Here is a 24256-nt window from a genome sequence, read left to right as displayed (position 1 = left end):
TAAAAAAAAAAAAAATCTATATACTACTTGCTGAGTTTTGATGATTATTATAGCCACAAATAATCAAAGAAAAGGCCAGATGGTTTAATACCTTTCAGTGCAGCTCAATATACAGTCCTAAGAACAAAGAACGCAGACCTACTAAGGCTTGAATAGAAGAACAGTAGATTACAGCACTAACAAGCACAACAGCTTTAATTTCTGGATGCTAAGTCCTACTGAAGATCAGAAACAGACTTAAAAAGTAAAACTGTGCCACATTCAATACAAAAAAGAATTCATAGAATTTGCAAGAACATAAATCATAAGAACAAATGGAGAACCGAAAACTACAATTTAAAAGGAGGAAGTTAGAAGAACATCAGAGCCTTCAAGTATTTACAATGGAAGATCTGATAATGAAGCATTCTTCAGTGAAAAACAGTTTAACAATAGCTGGAGTTTAAAATCAGTTAAAATAAAAAAACTTATAACAGAAATCAAATATAAGATTTGTTGTTGTTGCTGTTATAGTTGCTGTCTAACTTCCAAATGTGGCAGAGAGCATTCATTTTCTATTGTGCTCCCTTCTCTTCTTTATTTGAAATATTAAGATTTGAGCTCAGATTTCTCCCATCAAATTTTAGGCAAAAAAATAAATTAAACTAGGAGGAATTCACCCCAGATGAATTCTAAACTCAAAGCTCAACTTGTACAGACAAAAAGCAACAGGACCTCCAGTCATACTAATTAATAAGTTATAATCCATGGCCAAATTAGTAAAGTAGTATTTCAGAGTTTGTTTTCACTTATTTTGTCACCCACAAAAAAAATCAGCAAAAATGTAGCAACTGGAAATACTGGTACAAATTAATTCTGTATTTTTCCACTATAGTTCATGAGTGGTGACCAACAATTTAAAGAAAAATATTTTTCTTGAGTGCATCTCCTAAAGAAACTTTAGTATAGGTAACATCACTAAAACCTTTGAATTCACAGGAGCCTCGTGCTCTTTCAATGAATACAATTCCCTTTCCCCTCCCACTACAAATATTAAGCAGCAACTAAATACAAACTTAACATCTCTCATGCAAACATACATTGTCACAATTACACAATAATCACTGCAAATACCATACCCTTGAGGGGATAATTTATCCAGCCATCCTGCTTTAACCTTCTTTATTGATGGTCCATAAAAGCAAGCATATGGTGCTATTGATTCATTTCCAATCAAAGTTTGATCTCCACCAAATTGGCAAAAATTCATTTGTTCACCGGCCAAGCGATCAGAATCTCCACTTTGTATCTTACTGCAAGATGCTGAGTTTGTTTTGGCTTTATTTTTCTTTTTCTTTAAAGACAAAGAATGTTGTTCCACAATAGAATATACAGATTCACTTTCAGATTCTTCTGGTGTTAATGATGGGTCTTCTTGAGGCAAGGATACATTTTTTGCAAATTCTTTTGTGTTCTCTTTCTGATTATTAAAGTAACTGGAAAGAAAAAGTGCATTTTACTCTTAAAATGTATTACCACAATGCACAAACACATAAAATTAGTAATTAGAACAAATACTCGTTAAGACATATTGTAAGTATGTTTATAACTTGTATAATCATAGTAATAACCACAGACATGCTAAACACAATTATTTTATAACTATGACCATCCTGAATCCTACTTTCTCCATTAAACAGGAATAGTACCACGGTAACACTCCCTTAGAAGCCTGAACAGAAATTTAGAATTAATTCTCCCTCCTCAGAAAACTAGCTTCACTCTTCTGAATACTTTCAAGCACTTACAGTATCACCTCTCTCTTCCCTCTCCCACCTCAACAGAAGCCTGGTGCAGACTGGATAATTAAGAAGCACTTAATCAAGCCATGGGCCACTGCCTCATGACAGGAGTGGTGAATGTGTTTTAGTTTTGTGTTTGTTTGGGTGGAATGTTTTTTTTTCTAATGAGGAAGTAAATTATGAGAGCACTCAGACACAGTTAGCTAGGAGATATACAAAAATGGAACTCAGTCTTCCTTATTCTGACTGGGGAAATCAGGGACACTCTCCAAATCCACAAGAGATTCTGAAACCTGGTTTAAAACAGTCTCAGAACAGCCAGAGTGCCCAGCTTTGCCTCATAAAGGATGGGGTAAAGCCTCAAATAGAAGAAAAAAAATACAGTCATGGTTGTGCCCTCAGAGCTAGAGATCCACTTGTGTCATCAGTAAATAACATTTTCTTCTTTACATTTTGAGTTTCTCTGTAATTCTTATTTAATACCATAGATTCTTGGAAGAACATTCTTCACTCATTCCTAGATCCAATTTACTTTCACAAGCCAGGAATTCATTTCCATGAAGTTCCTAGAAAAGAAATATATGGTAACTAACATTTGTACTGAAGGAGTAAGTGATATTTAAATTACTGTAGACATACAGTCGCACACAAACAGCCTAACTAGCAAAGTTGTCCTTTCCCACATTTTCACACATGCATTTGAACGCTGATCTTTGTATTCTAAGAAATGTTATTTTCAACGTTTTCATTTTAAATAATAATATTCAGATAAAACGTTTAAGCATGGTCCAAAATACCTGATACAAACAAATCAGATAAAGAAATTCAGTGCATAGAAATACTAGTCTGATTTTCTCAAGGCACCACTGACATCCTGATTTTGGCAGGGATAGAGTTAATTTTCTTCCTAGTAGCTGGTACAGGGCTAAGTTTTGCATTTGAGAATGAGAATAATGTTGATAACACATTGATGCTGCTGAGTACTGCTTACTCTAAGTCAAGGACTTTTTAGTTTCCCATGCTGTGCCAGCAAGCACACGCACAGGAAGCCAGGAGGGTGCATGGCCAGGACAGCTGACCCAAACTGGCCAAAGGGATATTCCATACCACAGAGCATCATGCTCTCTCCTTTCCACTACAGTTACCATCAGCATTATTATTATTATATTTTGCTTTGTTTTAATTATTAACTTGGTCTTATTCCACCATCTAAGAGGTTTACTTGTTTTCCAGTTCTCCTCCCTGCAGTGGGAGTGGGCAGGCAGCTGTGTTATAGCTGCCAGCTGGGGCTAAATCATGACAACTGAATATTTTTCAAGCTCAAGAGCCACGTTACATGTAGCTTAAGTACCATTCATGATTTGTCACTCTAGCTTATCTTTCATAACAATATTTCTTCCCAGAATAAATGTACAGCCTTCATAGTGCACTAAAGATAAAATAATGGCAAATTCAAAATCCTAAAGTAACACTGAACTCAGCCATACTGAATATATCTCATTGGGGTTTTTTGCCAACATCTATTAAATTTTGCTTAGAAAACTTGATCACAAATGGCTTGCAATGTACAGAATGTCAAGGTTAACACTGCTTGTGAACATTACATTTCACACTTCCTAAACTTAATCTGACAATCATATTGCACTACTAAGCTTCTCAATATGTCTTTCTTCCTTTAAAAAGACCCCTAAAATTAACATCTTCATGTTTTCTGATAGAAGCATTTTAATTTACTCATTTAAGCTTTTATGTGTACGTAACAAAGCTGAACAATGGCAGAAACAAAGTGGATAAGCTTTCACAACATTGTGATTTGTTTTCTTAGTAGCAGCACCTAATCTTGTACTTGAGGATTGTACCCTGGCAACATGAAAAGGCAAGGCTAAAAAGAAGGACATAGTCCAAAGCAGAGGAAGTGTGCAGCACAAATGTAGAAATCACAGTCTGATGCTAGGATAAATCTAGGTGATCTGTCTGTCTTCCTCTGCCAATCAGATCCATTATAAAAATAAAAACCCACCAAAACATAACCACCCACACATCACAGTACTGTGCTGTAGCACCAAAGGCATAAAAAAAAGAAAAAAAAACAAACAAAAACCCCAAAACAATACAAAAACCCCCCATACTAATAAAACCAGCCAGCCAAACCCTACAAAAAAAACAACCAAAAAGTATCAATATACCTTGTAAACAAATTAAATAGAAAACTCAAAAGCAATCTATCCATTGCTTATCAAATACTTGGACTGCCTGGAGTCTCACAAAAGAAGGGGAGATGGCCATACTTACACAACAGTCAAGAGGCTAATATCACGGTGCATGAAAGATCTTCAGAGTAAAAACAGTCAGTATCCTTTATCTTCATTTGCTTATCAGGATACAATTGCAAACCATACCCACTGAAGCTACACAGTATTACCTCTTCCTTCCTGTGATGAACCACTACAATAACAGTTTGATGTCCTGCTTGTGCTCATTCCATAATCTTCAGCACTTAAGTGAATTCAGAGAGCCAGATAACTTCCAAGAAATAACTAAGAAATGTATTTCTATTATCAGTAGATTTTAAAATGCAGAAGTCCACAAATGAAGAAGGGTTGTGGGCAAAGGAAGCTCTATTTGCTCACAAACATGTATTTCAAACAAATTAAATCTCAAGCATTTGCTCTGTCCTGTTTACAGAAATACCCTGCAAGATGCTCAGGCTCAAGACAAGACAAAATTCCCACCTCCTGCAAGTCTCTGAGGTATTACACAAAGGCAGCACCATTTTTCATGTAAACACCTTTATAGAGAGAAGTATTTCTTCTATAAAAGTACTGTTCTTATGCATAGGAAACACCTCTCCTTACGGAAGAAATATGGCTTCTGGATCCCAGACAAATGGAACTGCCTACTCTCAGGCCTGTATAAAAACCCTCTACTTTTGACCAGGAAGTAGTTCAGATACACTTCTGATTTTAGCTTTCTCTAACAGGTAGTCTTCCTGATTTCAACAGCAAGACAGGAAGCCTGAAAGCTAAAACACAGACTGCATGAAGAGTATCAGGACTGAGCCTACACTAAAGGAAGATTCAATGCCATTGAGGAGAGGCATCTTCCTCAGGAGATGACACCTTAGTCTCCTATTAAAGCTAATATCACACAGGTCTCAGGTTGATTCTTGAATCATGATCTGGCAATACAACTTTGTAGCAGGTCCATAAAGATAAACTCCTCCTTTTCAAATATTATGTTAAAAGTGGTAAGATTTGCAGTCTGGCCAGCCTTCCACACTATCCCAATGTTCAGGAGCTCACGCAGTTTACCAAGCTCAGTATGCACATTTAATTACGTCTGTCTACAGCAAGAAATAAAGCCAGTATTTCACCTGTGAGGCCTAAACTCATTAGAATTCAGTTTTCCTCTGAAGGAATTCTAATATACTTGACTCTTTTAGTTAGAGACAACAATAAAATGGTGCTAAAACACTTGGATTTTTGTGTTATTTTTAAATCAGTATTTAAAAAGCCAGTTCCTTCTTCAGGTTGCCCTGCAGAGGTTTCTCTTTCTACTTGTATTTCTTCCTGACCCAAATCAAAGGCATCTTTTCTTTACAACCTTCATTCCCCTGTTCTCTCATGCTCACTTACTTCCAGTCTGTACTGACTCATTACCTATTTCTACAGGCACTCCCTTCATAAAAGCCTACAGAAGCCTTTTCTTTACACCAGTGAAACAGAAAGAAGGGTGATGGCCAGCTTACAAGCCCTTAGAACAAATTTCTGTCAGTAAGTATAACAGCTTGATCTTTCATTTTATATAGACAAACTATACTCTTGTACTTAACATGAAGCAGCAGCAACAAACTCTAAAATCTCATATACTTTACAGAGTTATCTAAATATTCTTATTTGTTCCTATGATATTTGCTTCTGCTGAAAAAAATCTGAAAGTGAAATGTATCTCAGGATGTTTGTTTTACAGTTCTTCTTTATGACCTTTGTCCGCCATTAAGTGCTAGTGGAACTAAAATTGGCTATGAAGTTTCCAAAAGGCATGTGATAAACATAATGCAAGAAACTGTTCACATATATGAAAGTGATATTAAAATCCAAATTTTCAGGTAAAGAATGTTCTAATATACTGCATTAATCATGATTCTACAACCAGCAGGAATAGCAATTTCGTTTCAAGCAGTTATTCCAGTTTAACAGCATGGTATTTTTGCACTTGGTGCCTCTGTAAGATAAGGAAGAGTACTGACAACCTCTCTGGGTATGCTTTCTCATAAACAACCATTTCAATGAAATGTACAGAATAATGCTAAGAAGTAACAAGAGGGCTAGGAAACTTTTTCTAGAAAATCAGCTTAAACCACTGAAATAATTACAAAGAAGTTACATTTTGAATTTTTGAAGACATTGGTGCAGACAACAATAACTAGCACAGACAAGACATTGCATGCAAGGAAAAGAAAATGAACACTCAAAAGTCAGCTTTGTGTGCACATAACAAGAAGGAAAGACAAGGCATGATTTTATGTGTACTGTGTTAAAAAGTCAGCAACAAAAAGCATAGTATACTTCCAAAAGAAAGTATGCATCAAAAAGAGATTACTTTTACTCCTATAAAACTACTCTCATTAGAAGATGAAATTTGAACCATTTACTTTTATTGATCAATTCTTAAGGAATTGGAATGGGAGAAAGAAACCCTAAACATCCATTTGAGTAGTTTTTTAGTCAATAGTTTACAATAGTTTAAAAATTAAACATTAGAGTGAAGACCAGAATAAAATAATTTTCTGTTATCTTTAATTCTGTGGCTCAAGACTGGCTGGAAAAAGTGTAAGTAATCCCAGAATCAACAATTTCTCGTCTGCATACTCCTGAGACAAGCAGGAACTGGAAATTCATGGCATTTGGCAGATGCCTCACTAAGCTAATTTACCTCCCATATCTCCCTCCACAGGATTCAGAAGTCTATCCACATGTCATCTGTGGCATTCACACCATCAACTACTGACCTCCACAGAAACGATCACTTCAGAGAATCCTAAAAGAAAAGTGACTTTCTGGGTATACAGGAAGTTTAGGAGATGCATGAAAAATACCATGCAAGAACTAAAAAGCCCTGAGAACTGTCACAGATAGTAATTGAAAAAGGGTGTGGTCAAATTTGACCATCATATCACCTAAGTTAACGTGCAAGCTGCTTTCACAGGATATGCAAAAGTCTGTGTAGAGACACCCAGTCTTCATCTGCAATTCTCAGATGAGAAAAAAGCCACTTTTACCCTTCTTAGTAAATTTAAAGTTTCAAATTTCAACAGCTTAACCTCAATTATGCACAAAGGATTGTACCTGAGAGCATAAATATGGCAGCTTTGGGCATTGGGGCTAAAAGAAAAAAAAAAAAAAGAAGTTGGTCATCTGTCCTATGTTTGTGTAAAAAAATAATAGAAAAAAAAAAACAACCAACACACACACACCACAGCTTCCTACTACTATTGAACATACAAAGCGTCTCTTGAGATTAACAAAAGTCATTTGTCCTCCTGTGTATGGAATACCTAGCATGAAGATTAAAGTGAAGACAGCCTATATACATTCAGGTTTCTCAACTTACTTTAGCATCTTTAGCGTTGTCACAAATAAAGGTTTCCCCATATGGAGAGATAATGGGTGGCTTTTCTTCCATGAAAGTATCTTAAAGAAAATAAATAAATAAATAAGAGTCACACAGTGCTCTACTGTGAGTCACAAATGCTCTGCTAAAGTCAATAAAATCAACGAGGGACACAGATTTTTCAGCTTCTAATTTCTCTGTCCTTCTCAAAAAAACTTCTGAGGAACAATAAACAATGTCCCATTTCTAAATGAATTCCAGATACTTTCTTTTCACCACAGACATTATCACTATTATTATGTAATTTGAATATAACTTGCACAAAGGCATTGTCTTCTTTTCTACTGTGCATCATTAAAATAAAAAAACCTGTAGTTGTCTAGTCTAAGAAGCAATAGCTCCAAAGTGTTCTTTATTCTGACTTTAAAAAAAATGCCAAAAATAAACCACCACACAACTCTTTTGTGCACAATCTTCATTTTGTCACTGAGTATTTGCTTGAAATACATATACATAACTTCAAACAAGACATATTTTCTGAGTATGAAAGAACTTTACAGCTGACTGCATAAGACTTCTAAATGCTTCAGTAAACTATTTAATACAATTAATTTCCTGTTATTTCCTGGAGCTATGAGCACTTACAAACAAATTAAGCAGCATTAGTCAGGAATATACTCCTTATATTTTTAATAAGAAGTTAACTCTGCTTTAAAAATCTGGATCTAATCTTAGAAACTTAAAACACTAGTCTAAAAAAAGTATATTGAAATAAATGCAGCTTAAAGACTAGATTTTGTAATTTTTACTTTATTCGGTCATAATCAAAAACTAAGTAAAAATGCAGAAGTGATTAAATGCTCTGCTATCACATAGATCAATTCTTCTAGACCTTTAAGATGCCCAATAGTTCTTAAAATATGTAAGTAATACTTATTTTAGACAACTGGTCCAAGTTTTTTCTTTACTTAATATTCAAGATGTAAATATCAGCATGCTTAACTCACTGTTTTGTGTAATTTGCGTCCCAGTGCAAAAAATATTTACAAGGTCCGCATTTCTTCTTCTCTGAAGGGAACTTGAACAAAACAAAGCACAGAAAGAAAACATTAATTGAAATTTCCCAGAAAATAAGCAAAACCATCTCATTCAGTTAAACAATTAAAATTATATACAAATACAGAAACAATGGATTTTAAGCTTGGGAAATTTTCTGATTTATTTTAAAAGTCACACAACAATATGTTTTCCTCCCCTTATGACACTGAATACTTCTCTGATCCTAACAGATATCCCAAATTTGGGGTTTTGCTTTGTTCTGAATTGACCTTACAAAACATTTAGATTAAATTGTTTGAAGAATGGACATCCCAGAGTTTTCCCCAACCTTTTCCTCCCCTTCTCCTTCACAATGATTACCAATGACTATATTTTAAGAAGGATGTACTATGAAAATCTACTTTAACATTAAACTCATAAGGGGCCTGAGAATCGAGCCAAAACATGCTCCCAACCACTGAAAAAAAATTGCTGAAAAGTTTTGATTTCCTAAGGTGAATTATTTCCCCCCACAAAGTTTTAAAACCAAGAGGTAAGTGACACTGCATTGCAATAGCCTGTGACTACCCCTACACATTTTATACATGGGTAAGAATGCATCTCCATGCACAGCAGGTTGTTTTATTATTTTATTTATCTTATTAGTGGTGGTGTGCTGGCCCCACCTATTTCAGTAATTTCAAGTACAGTGCAATACTATTGCTATCATTAATATTTCAGGCCAAGATAGCTTTATAATACGAACATAGGAAGAAAAACGTGTGAATCAGAAAATTTCCAACCCACCTTCACTAGTCCAGCAGTCTGTATTAGAGGTCTTTTCAGTCAATCTCTGAATTCCCCCATTAACATAATTAGCAATTTTTCCTCTTAATTTCATTTTCTCTGCTTAAAATAAGAGTACTAAAGGTTCTCGTGTATCCTTATAGAATATTGTCTGTGCCTGATAAATGCCATGTAAGTTCCTTATCAATTTTCCTGACAGTTTGTAGGTCCTCCATCCTTTGAAGCCAAAGGCAATTGTCTTCTTCTATAAATATCAATCTCCTAACTTCTGTCTCCCCACTTAACATATTGAGAAATTATATTATTTTAAGATAAGTTACTTTTAAGACTTTAGACCTACTGTGCCATGAAGTCCAATTTGAATTAATCCTTACAACAAAATGATGTTTCTTTGTGACACAGGCAGGCTTCATGAACTACTATTTTACATCATTTTTATTCCATGCCTAAATCTGCCTAAAAAAATTTATTAGATTAAATTAAGATAGAAGCCACACATTATAAAGTTACTTGACATTTCAAATGTTATCCAGGTTATATAAAATAAGTTCCCCAATGATCACAGGGTGAAACAAAAAGAAGACACAGGGTGAGTATTCTGGGCAGGATTATGGCCTGGTTCCTATACATAATTGCTTACTCTCCTGAGTCATAATTACAATAAATACACAGCAAATACCTTAAAAATCTGTGTTTCATCATACATTTTACTAAAATTGATGTACTTACACCTTTTGAAGCTCCATTAGCAAACTAACTTCCTGTGCTTGTACTAACCTAATTTTAAAGAACTCAGTATTCTTAAAAAAAAAAAACAAAACCTAACCTAATGTATTTCAACACAGATCAGATTTTTTGTTGTCAGGTTGGTATCTTTTAAAGGGTATTAGCAGCATTAAACTAAATTAAGAGTTACAGATAAACAGCTTTGACTTGAAGAGTTTTCAAAATTATAGGGTTTTCCTTACGTAAGATACTCTTTATTTTGCTCTTTAATGGAAGGTTAGTGCAAGCAGGCTGCCAATCACATAGTGCGCCAATTTTTCATAGATACAATAATAATTTCAATTATTATTCAATTTTGACTTAGTTACAACTGTGGCAATTAAGACTCTTTATTTTCATATATTAAGAGGTACCGGATGCAGCTCAGGCTGCATACACTTCTCTAACACCCCTTATTATGCACAAACAGGATGGAAGGATGTGATGAGGCAGTGACTGGTCTTGCTAAATGCTGAGAGGCTGGAAAGCTAAAAATTTGCACCGACCTGGTTTATTCAACATACTCCTGTCACCTTGCAAATAAAGGGATGGAAGGAGGTCAGTGCAAGCAGTCAGTGCTTCAAAGTCTTTACTGGCATTCTTCTGCTGAGTGTTTTAAATGAAAGAAGCTTTTGTTTTCAAACTTATTCGAGACATGTTTTCTTTTCTATACATCTCAAGACCTAACCCTCCCATAATGCAAACACATCAGAACTGCTCTAGCATGCTGTGTTAAAGCTTTGGGGTTCATAGACTGCTAGCAGAGGTAAATTGATGTTGATATTTTACCACAGGAAAAGAGAGAGAGCAGCTTCTCTCTTCTAAAAAATTTATTTTGTGTGGCAGAACACAGTAGAGATACACAGCAACACCAGCTTGGCACCTCATTAGCAATCCTGACCACCTGTATGTTAAGAAATGGAGTCCAAAGGATATCAGCTCCAAGCAAGAAATTCCAACTATAGGATCTGCCAACCGCAGAAAACAAATGATGCCTGCTCAGGCCAAGTACCATTTCCTACTTTCCTTATTTATATTTTCCCCCCACATGCAGGATGTTGTCCAGAATTTTGGTCTGTTTTTTCTTATTTCTCATAATAAAGAATCAGAACAACCCCACTACTGCACAACAAAAATAACAAAGATGGGGGACATGAAAAAATCTAAGAGAATATGGAATTCATCAGTCTGAAATTTCTGTCTGCATATTACTCTGTATAAAAATCAGGTCTACCGTGTTATAAATGTGCTTCAGCTTTTGGTTTGAACAGATTGCTTCTCGGAATGATGCAATGGTAACTATTTTACAGAAGAGTGACTGCTAGATGACATGATCCAAAGTATCAAAAGGCCTCTAAAACTATTTCAAAACTAATTATCTTTAATCTTGTCCTAAAGACACATTAGTGGTTAGTTCCATCCCTTGCAATGCTTTCACTATTTTGTCTCACAAAAATCTTCAATTTTTCACTTTGTGGTTTTAAACACCTTCTGACCGATCTTTACCAATTTTCTAACAACAGAGAGCTCATAATGATGTGATAAGGAAAAGTCTAGATGAAAATAACCTAGCATAACTACACACCAATACCTAGCAACAAAAACCAGTATTAAAATCTGCACAATAACACCACTATTAAGAACATCGTGTAATTGTCACTTTTTTCTTTTTTTTTTTTTTAATTCTGCACCCCCCAATACTACAGTGATACCACACTGTAGTGCCATAATTCAAAAAAGAAATAAACCGAAAGTATTTTCGACTTCTAAAATGCTATGGTGTCTTTCCAGCTGCCAGCATACTTTGTTACAGGCAAGAGCCAAGAGCAAAAGTGAGGCACAGGGAAGCAGTTAAATTGCAAGAGAGGTAATTGCATTATTAGCAATAAAAAATGACACGGTCATAGTCCTACCATGGGGAACAAGGAGACCCACTGCATGAACTTTTTGTGCTAAAGGCACATAGAAGGTGATGAGAAAAGTATTCCTTGCATAAAAATTTAATGACTAATATCCATAAATGACTAGAAGGAAATACTGAGTTTCCCAGAAGATTTCAGCAGGATTTCTCTGCCTCTATGGAACAGCCTTTATACAATGTAATAAAGATGAAACCAGCATCTGTCAGTAAGGCCAGTTGAGGCTTTTTGTCTATGCAATTCTGTAAGAAAGACACAGTCTTTCCTGAGGTTAAAGATGCTTGCATGATGCCATTTTAAAGTTCTGTATTAGTTCTCTTCCCCTATAAAAAGTTGTCAGAAAGGTTATCAAGAATGTTTCTGTGAAGTTTAAGTTCTGCTGTGAAGCTCTTGTTTGGCCTCAATCTTCCATAGACAGACTGGTCCCTCAGGATTTCCATATTGCTATAACTGAAGCATGAAGACCAAGAAAAGAAGCTGGAGCTCACAAATCAAAACGCTGGGTAATGAAGTTAGTGACCCGGTCACATATCAATCACTAACAGACTGGGACTTGGAGGATTTACTCCAATGGTGGGAAGATTACAAATACAGCATATTCTCTCAACTGGATGATTGTTCCTCAAAAGACAGTGAGAGTGTACTCTTTTAGTATGTAGTTATTATCATCTTTTAGGCTAAGAATCCCATTTTGTCTCAGCATGAATAGCTCTATTAAATGAAGTAGGGATAATCACTCTACAAAAGTTAACATAAATCTGCTCCTCACTGAAAGATATGTATATTTATGTTTCAGTGAGCACAATTTTTCTGTCATTTAGAAGACATAAATGAAGCAGTTTTTAAGTCACACAAAAAAATCTCTGTTGCAAAGAATCTTTGCCTCTCCACCAGTTCAAACAATTGTATTACAAGATTAATTTTGACTTCTTTCAGTAACCTAAAAAAACTTATAAATGCTGGGAAACCCCTGCATTTAGAGCATGTATAAACTCGATGATGTTTCTAACTGCTGAGATATGCAGATGAAAAAGCCAAGATAAATACAAAGCATTCTTACACATGTCCCTTCCAGGCATAGCTTGTGGTTCAAAAAAATTTAAAAAAAATAAAATAAGTGCAACCTAATTGGATATGGCTACACCAACAAAACTTTGCATATGCCTTCACATTAATTTTTCTTCTGTTTAAGACAGCTAGCCAGCATGACAACTAAAACTTTACTTAATAGATCCAAAAATATTACAAATTAACCTGTGTGGAGATATTTTTCGCTTATAGCCTTACAGTAATACTGTATTGTGAGTGACTACATATTCAGTGCCTCTTATTTTTAACATTGAAACAATTACACCTTTATTAAGATAGGTCTAGAATTAAATCCCAACAGCAGATATTTTCCTCGACATTCTATCATATTTTTCTAAGACAAGCTAAAACTAATGCTTATTCAAGAAAATAAGTGCCACTCAGTAATTTGTGGATTCAAATTATGAACTCAACCATTTTGAAGGAAGAAAAACACACAGTCACATTACTTGAACATTTTGAAAAAAATTCAAAGACTCCATAAACTCTGAAAACCTTCCACATCTATCCTCTTTTTTTCTTCCTTTTTCCCCTGCTGGAATGTCTCGAAAATATTTTTATACTACAAATATCATAAAAAACTAAGGTTTTGTTGTTGTGAGACCACCAGAAAAAGCCAACACATGAGAAAATGGTTGCCTTCACTCTCCAAAGTTAATATTAAATGACTACTAGTTCAGAAATTAACCCAAAAGCCATCTTGAAGGAAGTTCTTGCTTATGCTTTATATAGTTGTTTATAACAGTTATAGCTAAAGCAATAAAGATTCCTTTCTTTGTTAATACGTAGATGCAGAGAAAATTGGGGAGGCTATAAGGACACACTGTTCTAAAATTTCCCTTTATACTCTCATTTTTGCTTTTAAATTACATTGAAGCTTAATCCTTCTTCAATTAATTTGGCAAAATTCATATCAGATCCAGTGTATTTACACCGCATACTAAAAAAATCCACACAAAAAAAAAAAAGACATGAAAAAAATAAAAAAAAAAAAATTAAAAAACCCCAAACCATAAGTTCTACCATGACAGTAACTCTCATTAGTAATGAGCAGCAATTACCTTGATGAAGCTTGAACTTTACTTGATTGGGGAATTTCTGGTACAGGTCGATGCCTTAAGATAAAAGATCGGCTTGCTCTTGGAAATACTTTCATGCAGTTTAGCGAACAGGAATCATATAAGTCATTGTCTATCATTTCTCCTTTAAACTTATAGAATGGAGAATCTGGCTTACTATCAGATAAATCACCCTGATCTGCAAACCTCTGATGTTTGTTTTCCTTGCATTTTGTCTCGCATGTACGAACAAATGAAGGAGGATCACGAAACACCAAAGACCCAGTCATGTGCTCATCAGCTTGGTATGCAGCAGCTTCTGTCAGTGATGCATCCGGCTGAGTATTCATCTTGACACTTCTACTTTGACTGACAGCTTTTAGGATGCTGTCTGAATTCTGGTATACACGGGAAAAATCCAAATTTGTAAAGCTATCATCATTAGCAGAGTTTTGCTCTGCAAGTTCAAACTTTTCCTTATTAACATAAGATTTTTTAAGAAGTTCTTCTGATGGTGTTGCAGGTATCATGCCAGTCCCATCTACACTTGAATTGCTTACAGGAGACTCCTGATCACAGGATGAATATTGCTTCTCTTCTAAGCCTTTCAAGTCTTTGAATTTTAGATTTTCACAGAAAAGAGAATTTCCTTCAATTTTCAAAAGACTGTCTAACTGCTTAAGAATCCTTCTGCGATGCCCTGTAGGCAACACTCCCATTTGCTGAAGCACACTGTTATTTATTCCCATGCAATCTGTCACAATGTTATAGCCATATTTTTTAAAGTTAGGAAGATACTGTGCAAGGTTAATGTTGACCAAAAATTCTTCAATATCAGTGCCATTGCCTGTGGATGACATGACTTCATTCCGTATATTGCCCCACACAGTCATGTAGTCAGGTTGCATGCATGTTCACTAGAAAGAAAACTCTCTTAAATTTGGTGTCCACCAGCCAGCAGAAAATATCCGTTTCCTCACGACACCTCTTCAAGTTTCTTCAGTTCAAACCGATTTTTTTTAAAGACTGCAAACATATGGAAAATAAAAAGGACATTAAAAATATTCTTACCTGAACCTCACAATTATGTTGAATAAATTGTGAAAGACTCCCTGTCACCTGAATAGTAATATTTTTAAATTGTTTGTATATGAAAATTTCAACAAGGGTAAACCCACCCTTTTATTTTAGCCTATATCAAGAAAATAGCAAAATCAAAGTCTCAGTACAAGTAACACAGACTTAAAACACATACTCCTAGTAGTTAAACATTAAGATGAACAGTGAAGAGATGAACCACTTATCTACACACACACTCTTATTACACAGTACTTGGATATCAGAGAGAGAAAGAGTTATCCAAGACCAGAACTGGAACCTAAAGCTTTCCTATTTCCACACTAGCACCAATTAACTATCGAACACGGCTTCTACTCCCTTACCTTATCTCAAAATCCTTTTAGCATAGAAACACACTTGCAATGGAACAAAGGAATAATGACTAATAATGTCTAGAGCATTCTATGTGAACTGTGCATTCAAGCCCTCTTCAACTGAGAATCCAACTGAACAAGTACTATTGTCAATAAAATGGGTTTGAAACAGTAGATCCAGCCCCTCAAACAAACTGTCATGCAGGAACACGAAACAGGTAACCACCAGCATCTCAACTCTGACAAGGAAGCATTTTTCCCTTGACCAAAAACAGAAGAAGCATGACCCCATAGTCAAGTTCTGGCTGTCCATGAGTTTTTCCTTAGTATCTTCCAACTCCACTCTTACACTCTCCAGATTCCATCTATTTGAGTTATTCTTTCTCTCATGGCCATATCTAAATTCACAATTTACAAAATCGAGATACTACTGTTGTGAAGCTGTTTGGAAGAGCCTGAAATCATATTTCTTCAAAGAAGGTTTAAGATCAGCAACACTCAACAGGTTTTTTCACCTCTCTCTCCCTGTATAAAGAGCAATTTGGCCTTAGGGAAACCTGCTGACTGTAGCAGCTGTCGTGGCATGCAGGTACTAGCCTTAAGCAGCCCGGAAAAGAAAGAGCAGCTTCAGTGGAAGAGCATTAAGAGTTAAGTAGCAATCAGAAAGAGGAGAAATCTTATGCCCAGAATTTATCCATGGTAGTAGGCATTGATACCTAATTCTTCAAAGTATTTTATGGCAAAAAATGCAGTACTTATGATCTAGAATTGAAGCTTAAAAGATTGCCTACATTTTTACTATATCAATTCCTATATAAAGAATAAACCCTCTTCCTCTAAGACTCCTCCAATGTCTTTTGAATATCTAAGTCATTATTCAGAAAGGTAGAAGTAAATAAATAGAGAGATAAATCTTTATGCCCCTCCTCATTACCCAAAGCCACACACAGATAAATCTAAATTTAAAATAATGCACTGCTGAAGCATAACTGTTATCACTGCTATTGGTGATTGTACTTTATTATGATTATGAAATAAATTATTAAATAACTACCTCAATCTCCAGAAGTCTTTTCTTGCAAAATTTTATAAATATCTTAATTACCACTTTCATAAACTCGTAAGCAAAACCAAGGAAAAAACTAGACTCTTCATACTTAACACTACATAAATATGTATGTGACATAATAATAAGGAAAAAAGGAGATGAGCAAACCTACATTTTTCTGGAAGATGTGAAAATCAACATAGTATATTTACTATAAATGCTCCATTATTTAAAATGTCATTGGATTCTCTCTAGTCTCTAACTTCATTTTTGTGTAAATATTTTTATCAGCTTTGATCCCTACCCACAAGTCTGAGAAGTGATTTATTATCTTGAATATTAAATTGATACAATTAAAACTTTTTAGAGAGAGGACTCTATAGGTCAATCAGATATCAACCTCTCAAGAGATTAACTTTATTATGGAGTTAACCCTCAATTAAAGATTCCCAAGTCATTTAAATTCAAAAAGCCTTGGATTGCTCTAAACGGATTAACAATCCAGGTTTGTATTTACGTTTGTCCCATCCCAATTTGCATACTTATATAAACTCTCATCATTCCTTTAAAAATTTGAAAACTCAGCATTTCCTCAAAATTTTCACAGCAGCCTCTAGTCATAAAGGATAAAATTCAACAGTATGGCCTCCACCCATCTCTAAACCCCAGAAAATGTAAATGTAAACACAGTCTCTTAACACGTTGAAGATATATTCACAGATTCTAAGTACAGAATGAAATGAAAATTAGTACAGAAATTACTTGCTAGGAAAAAAGTATCAGACAGGTACTCTTTGGGCCAGAAAATAGTCTTTCAGGTACCAAATAATTAAATAAAAACCACAATCAAACAGACAAACAAACCAAAAAAACAACAACAACCAAACCACACACATATTCAAGTATAAAAAACCCCTACAATTTTAGCATATCAGTCTAAGGCTTTTAAAGTTGCAGTTGCAGCTGGTTATCTCAGCCATTTCCACCTTCTTTGACAGTTCTGGGTTTCATGGTGGCACCTGGCTATTTTTTTCCCTAAGGTGTTAGTGTTCATTTTCAGACAGTATTATCTTCTCAATCTCCCCACTTTTCATAATAACAGAAAATACACCTGGGAAAGTATAAATAAAAATATAAATATAAATAAAGTATAAATAAATATATACCTGTTTTATTTAAACATATAAATTTATATCCACACACTCTCTCTTCTCTATCTTAATACTGTTTTTTCTACATGCAATAGCTTTGCCTACACCTTATTTTGGAATACCTCCAGTGTTGCCACTTCAGGAACTCAAATAGCCACGTATTATCAGCTATTTGGATTTTAAGCCATCTTTGTATAAACCACACACCAGTGCAAAGGGTTACCTAGCAGAGAACAAACTTTGCTTCCAAATCCATAAGAATTATTATGTTTTACTGTGTATTTTATGAACAAAGCATGTAGCAGAGGAAGGGAGGAACTGCTTGCTGAGAAGACATTTTGACCACAAAATGCCAACAGTGATGGAAGATAACGCCCAAGCCACTTTCTGTTTCTGTAGGTGTCTATGGCAGAAGCTGTCAGTGCATCCATCAAGATTTATGAAGACATGCCTAGATCTGGCCTAGCTATGCAACTGGTTAAATACCAGTAAGATCACATATTATTTTGTGAATCTAAGCAAAGGGTTATACTGACAACTGGTTTGGTTTCACCACTTATAGAAAGATTAACATAACAAACAGCCTAACAAATCTACACACACTGGTGAATGTTTTGCAGGCTAGAACATAAATACGGAACCGCTTCTTAAAATGTTTTATGAGGTTTGAACTCAAGAAGTATAAAGAAATGCAGAACTCAAGGACCAACTTATTCAATATATTAATGTTTTGATATGATTATTATAAATTTTAAAAAGAATTTAATCTCCTTAGCTTTGATTGCAAAGTAAGTCATAATAAATCCTAAAGAATGTACAGTATTAGAAGTATAGTGCATATATATGGCACATACACATTTGTACAAATACATTCATACTCTTTCACATCCATATTTCTACCACTACAAATTTAAGTAAACAACATTAGAGCACAATGTTGAATACATTCTGTAAAAAAAATCTTCTCTCAGAAGCAAGGCAAAATAGATTTTTCCTACATAGAAATAAATAGCAAAAACCCCCCCAAAAACCAACAAAGAAACAAAAAAAACCACAAGGGGAATTTGAACTTGCTTAAATAAAATTGATTCTTGTTGTAGTATTATATTCTCCTAAATAGGGTAAGCAAGACAAAAGTCATCATTCCCAACATGGTTACTAAAAATAGGAAAATGCTATAATGGTTATACAAAAAAAAACCAAACTTAAACTTCTTGGAAGACACCTGACCATTCAGTTTTATCAAAATAGGGATAAAACACCTAAACTACTATGTAGAAAAAGCAATACAAGGAAAACCATTTGGGCTTTTCTTCTACGAAAAAAGTTTCAGCAGGGCATGAATTGTAATGTGTCGTACATCCCAAGCTTTCTACGGGATCATCCAACTTTCTTTCATAGAAGATATTTCTCACTCTTCTTTACAAACTGATTGTCGATTTTTTCCTTTTTCCATCTTATGGAAGGGACTTAGACAAGGAGTGGCAAAAAAACTTAGAGTGGCCTAATAGTTCTTTTCTTTGACTAAAAGTGACAGCTTTTATAGCATCAAAGAAAAATGGCAACTATAACTCTCAGGACCCTTCCTCACATGCAGGGTAAGCACCTGCATCTAGCATTCTGAAGAGCTGTATCTACTACTTTTAAAATTCTTTCATTCTATGATTTTCAAGTTGAAAATTCTTGAAGACAAAATTGACTGGGAGATAGACAAATCTTTGTTGAAGCAAGCAAGCAATTCAAATTTCAATAAAGAAATGTTTGAACAGTAGGTTATAGGTGAACACAGAAACACTCAAGTAGGACTAGGGGTTTTTTTCCCTTTTTAATATCAATACAGATGCAAGCCTGAAGAAACTGTCAAACCTTTAGATGTACATGGCAAGATAATCAAACTGTGAGCAATCACAACAAAGTTCAACAAACACAAGCAAGTTCAGGCTTGCTCCCAACTTCTGCTAAACCACACACTAGATTAAGATCCTAATAAATATGTAAAAAGAAAAAAAAAGAAAAAAAAAAAAAAAAGAAAATAAACCAAAACCAACCACACCAAAAAAGAACAGTACAACAGGTCTTACCGTGGAGCAGAATGAAATCTACAAGTAGTGAATTTCATCTTCACATTGTAATTGACTCCATACAAACTGACAAGATTAACATAGAAAGCACTGTAGATTAAAGATCTTTTCCAAAACCTGTATTATACTATCAGCATATCGACTGCATGGAAAAAAAAAAATATATATATACATACTGATTGCAACAATTGAGATAGAACTGTTGCCTTTACCAAAACAAGGAAGTTACTAAGCATAGGTCAACCTAGTGGATAATGACAAAATAGCTTTAATCACATCCTCTGTCAAAATGTTTCTTTGTTTGTCCTTTTTTTTCTTTCTCATTTCAGAACACTTGCCTTCAAGAGAAAGGTTCAACAACCTTCGCTACCTCGGAGTCAAACCTCAAACTGCAAGAAATTCCAGTGGAAGAACTTGCAGAGTCGCTGGAGTAAGGAACTACATGGCATGAATAAGCAAACTGAAGGTGGAATTGGAACTTTGGGAAGTCGCTGTGGCAACACTCGGGTGCTGTACCCTTCACTTCGTATTCTCGATCCAGGACATCCTACAGCTTCTTTGACTTTCTTAAGTTTTCTGATAAAATTTCCAGGTATATAATGGCATCTAACATGAGGTCTGTTCACGTCTGAGTTCACAAAAACAACTCATAGAGTAAATAAATACACAATACTAGAGCACTGTTCTTTAGCATGACATTTATATACGAATCGTTAAAACAGCTGAAGCTAGAAAAAAAACAGAGAGCAATACTTGCCTTATTTTCTACCTGCTATTCCTAGTCCGATCCTATCTCCGGTATCTGTCGGAGATCTGGGGCAAGCCCCGTACCAAACCCCCGTGCACTCCCCGGCAGCTCTCAAGCCAGCGCGCAGCAGCAGCGCGGGGCTCGCTGCCGGCGGGACCGGGAGCCGCAGCATCACCCCCGGCAGCGGCCCGGCCCGGAGCGGCCCGCGCGGGGCGCAGCCGGCGGGCAGACCCTGCCCGAAACCCCGCACACCCCGCGCCCGCCGAGGCCGCCCTACCTTTGGCAAAATCCAGCAGGTGACGGGGACAGGGAGGCAGAGGAACGAAGCGCGGGGCTTTAGATTGCTTCAGTTTTCAGTTCTCCCTCCGGCTCCCCGCTCTCTCACTTTCTTGCTTGCTTTCTCTTTCCTTCCTTCCTGCCTGGCTGGCTGCACACCCCACCCCACCCCACCCCCCCCCCCGCGCTGCTCCCCGGCAGGCCGCGCCCGCGGAGCTCCCTCCCCGCTGCAGGAGGCGGCCGCACCTGGGCGCGCCGGGAGCGCCCGCCGCCCTCCGCGCCGCCGCGCTGCGGCTCGGGGCGTTCTGGCCGGGCCGCATAGTTCCTGAGGAGGCACTGGGAAGCCCGTAGGCAAGCTTCGGCTCCGGAGTGCTCTGTGCCCCAGCGCTTCGCTTCTCACGCGTCCCGTGTTCCCCAGCCCGGGCTGGGCAGGCGGCGAGTCTCCCCCCCCCCAGGCTGCCAGGCCAGTGGGCAAAGGGCGTCCCGGTGCCACCTCTGTCACCACGGGGAGCCACGCTGAGGGCAAGCGCTCCACCTGCGAGAAAGCAGGACAGCCTGCCAGTAGTGATACAGCTGTGATCACTTGCTTAAAAAAACCTAAAGTTACTAAGCCTTCACTAGTTTCTGAGAATTCCCCTATTCTTAGAGCTCGCCCATGTCGGTGAAAAACAGTCACTCAGATGAAACTAGCATTTTGTTACACGAAATGATACTGAAAGTACTTTAATGTTGCCCACTGGTGGACATACACATCTTCTTCTTGAAGTGTAGGTTCCGATCTTTTCTCTTTAAATCCAAGGAGGTTCCAGAGGGCTTACAGTGTTGCAGGTGAAGTCTGAGGTCTGCCACTCACTCTACAGAAGCAAAACAGAAGCAAAGCTATACTGAGAAAAAGACACCAGTTATTAAAGTGCTAACTTAGGAGCAAGTAAACCTGGGCTCTTTTTAAGACTGCTTCCTACACACTAAAAATAGACTTACTAAAATAGCCTTACTAGTAGCAGGGCTGTTAAAAACTGTTAGTGCCATGGTACCAAACTGAGGTTTCAGGATCACAATTTTGAATGCAAACAGCTTTTTTCACTCTCCAGCTTACCGTCAAAACTTCCAGACTAGAAGTTTGCAGTTCAGCATTACAACACCAATTCCACCAGTGCCCAAGCACTTCTGAAAATCTAGCAGCAAGTTCTAAGTATTAGTTACAAAAATATCTGTGTACCAAAAAAATGCAGTTAATTTTACCTCCTAAACTTGGATAATGCAAGCAAATTTTCGTATTTGCCTTTTTTCTTTATATCTAAAGAAATATATTGTGTTCTTGCTTGTCTTTTTATTAATGCTTTTTCAGAGTCTATCTCAGACAAGGGATTGTCATTCCCAATTATTTGCAAAGGGGCTGATATGTTTCCAAACCAAGTGAGTGCACAGATGTGATTCAGGTAAGTATACTAACACCCTTTTGTGTCATAGCCTTTCTGAATTGTAACCTAATGACTCACAGAGTCATCTGATCACAGATTTGCCTAGCATTTCCAGCTAAGCCTAGCTTCCTTTCAGAACAGTAAGAATGCTAATGAATACTGACTTTGAAAAGGAATTTTAACCACAGTAACTTAAACTATTTGAAAGATTCAGGCCCTGTAAATAACAAAAGACTGGCCTCCTTTGCAAGGCTTACCTCACCATGCAAAAATTCTGTTAATTAGCAGTTTGTGGTGGGCTAGAATTTCTTTTTCCTGCAAGTCTAAGGGTATGGTCATTGATTAGTACCCTTGAGCTCTTCTCTCTTCTCTGTCAAGAAATTCTCAAGTCTTTCCATAGAGCCCACTTTTCTTCCTCTTCCAGGGACCCATGTGATTTGCCCATGTCACTGGACCAGTGGCAGAGACTGTAGATAATGGTCCCCTCAGCATTCCTCCTTAAAAAAGGGTGTCAGACTCTCACTTGGAGCTCACTGAAAGAGATTGCCCTCAATACATTTATACCTGTGCAGCAGTGGTATCTTCCCTCAGAGCACAGCATGACAGTGCACCCTGACACACTGTGTCTCGGGAGTTTTACTTAGGCAGTTTCCTTGACCACAATACAGGAACACAAGAACTGAGATAATTTTTTTCAGTGGTTTTTTTTTGGGAGAGGGTGGGGAATGGGAGAAATAAGCATTAAACACATACCCAGTTATGCTTACTTATTTCCGTTTGCATTATGTCCAGACAAATTGCAATATACACAAGATCATTTTAAGCCACATTGTGCTTTTAGGGGTTTAGGGGCTTTTCTTGACCTTTTGTGTATGTCTAAATTACATTATCAGTACCGCACAAACACATAGGATGTTTTATTCTTTGTTAGAAATAAAGTAGTATAATTTAATATATGGTGTTTTACTCTTTGTTAGAAATCAAGTAGCATAATATATCATCTTTTAAGAAAGCTCTCAGTCTCTAATTTATCTACAGTGTATAGTTCTCTGATGAGCATGGAATGGCAGCTTTCTAACACTAAGGTAAAAAAAAAGTCTTACAAAACTCCAGCAGGAAATTGCATCTTACTAATTTTGGTGTAATTCAGATATGACATAAGGCAGAGTATAACTTTTTGATAAGATTGAGTTTTGAAAAATCTGCTGATAGGCCTGAAACCTGCAGAGATTTTGTTATCTGATAATTTCTTCTTCCTTTGGGTTTCTATGTTGTTGTCATGAAAAAGTGTTAGGTAGGCAGGTTTTTTTAGTAGAGCAAGACAAAATTTCAGTCAGTAAATTAATTATAAATAGGAGCTGCATGACTTCTGCTCTATTCTCTGAAAGACATTAGGGCTTTTGTATTCTAAAATACATTTAACCATATTAGATCATTCATAGTAAACATGCTAAGAATACCTTCCAGCTCATATTTATCATTACAAAACCCTTTAAAAAGCCTGTTTTCCAGTGATTGATATTGACCTGATTTTTTTTATCATCAGTCAGTAAGAATAACCCTGTAAGTCTGTGTTTGAATAAAGATGGAATAATATCATCAAACTGTACAGGAACTAATCCTTAGGACATGAATATATCCCAGATTTCCACACTGTGTGGTTGTCATATGTAAGAATAGATGTTTGCCACATTTCTCATAGTTCACTGAGCTTCTAATGAAACTGATTCAAACTAGTCAGCCATTTTCCAAATTTCAAATATTGTAATTTTTAGACGCATATTTTTTAAACTATAGATCATTTCTATTTGCTGTATATTTATTCTATTTAAGAACTGCAAAACCAGCTGCACAAACAGCCAATTGATAAGATAAAATAGGGGAAACAACTGCTACTCCCTCCTTTATGGATGTCTTACAAGTAGGTCTGATATTCACATGAAGTTTGTCAGCTACCTAAAAATGCACAGCAGACCTGAGTTTAGTTATGACTTTTAATGAGATTATTTCACTTTCTCCTGGGAAAAA

The 24256-nt window shown here is 36.3% G+C and overlaps 1 protein-coding gene across 1 annotated transcript in view; it reads right to left on the bottom strand.

The window, feature by feature from the left end:
• Positions 1–20928, bottom strand: part of ARAP2 (ArfGAP with RhoGAP domain, ankyrin repeat and PH domain 2) — a 124408-nt gene extending 103480 nt beyond the window's left edge. The window contains exons 1-6 of the mRNA XM_069014304.1: positions 20809–20928; positions 14074–15096; positions 8402–8472; positions 7395–7474; positions 2265–2347; positions 1119–1475 (exon numbers count right to left, since the gene is read on the bottom strand). Of these exons, the coding sequence (XP_068870405.1) occupies positions 1119–1475; positions 2265–2347; positions 7395–7474; positions 8402–8472; positions 14074–14978 (1496 nt within the window). The 5' untranslated portion in view covers positions 14979–15096; positions 20809–20928. The remainder of the gene's footprint in view (positions 1–1118; positions 1476–2264; positions 2348–7394; positions 7475–8401; positions 8473–14073; positions 15097–20808) is intronic.
• Positions 20929–24256: the final 3328 nt, after the last annotated feature.

This window comes from Aphelocoma coerulescens, chromosome 4 (genome assembly GCF_041296385.1).
Source record: "Aphelocoma coerulescens isolate FSJ_1873_10779 chromosome 4, UR_Acoe_1.0, whole genome shotgun sequence".
NCBI classification, from domain to species: domain Eukaryota; kingdom Metazoa; phylum Chordata; class Aves; order Passeriformes; family Corvidae; genus Aphelocoma; species Aphelocoma coerulescens.
This window is presented reverse-complemented; position numbering and strand designations above follow the sequence as displayed.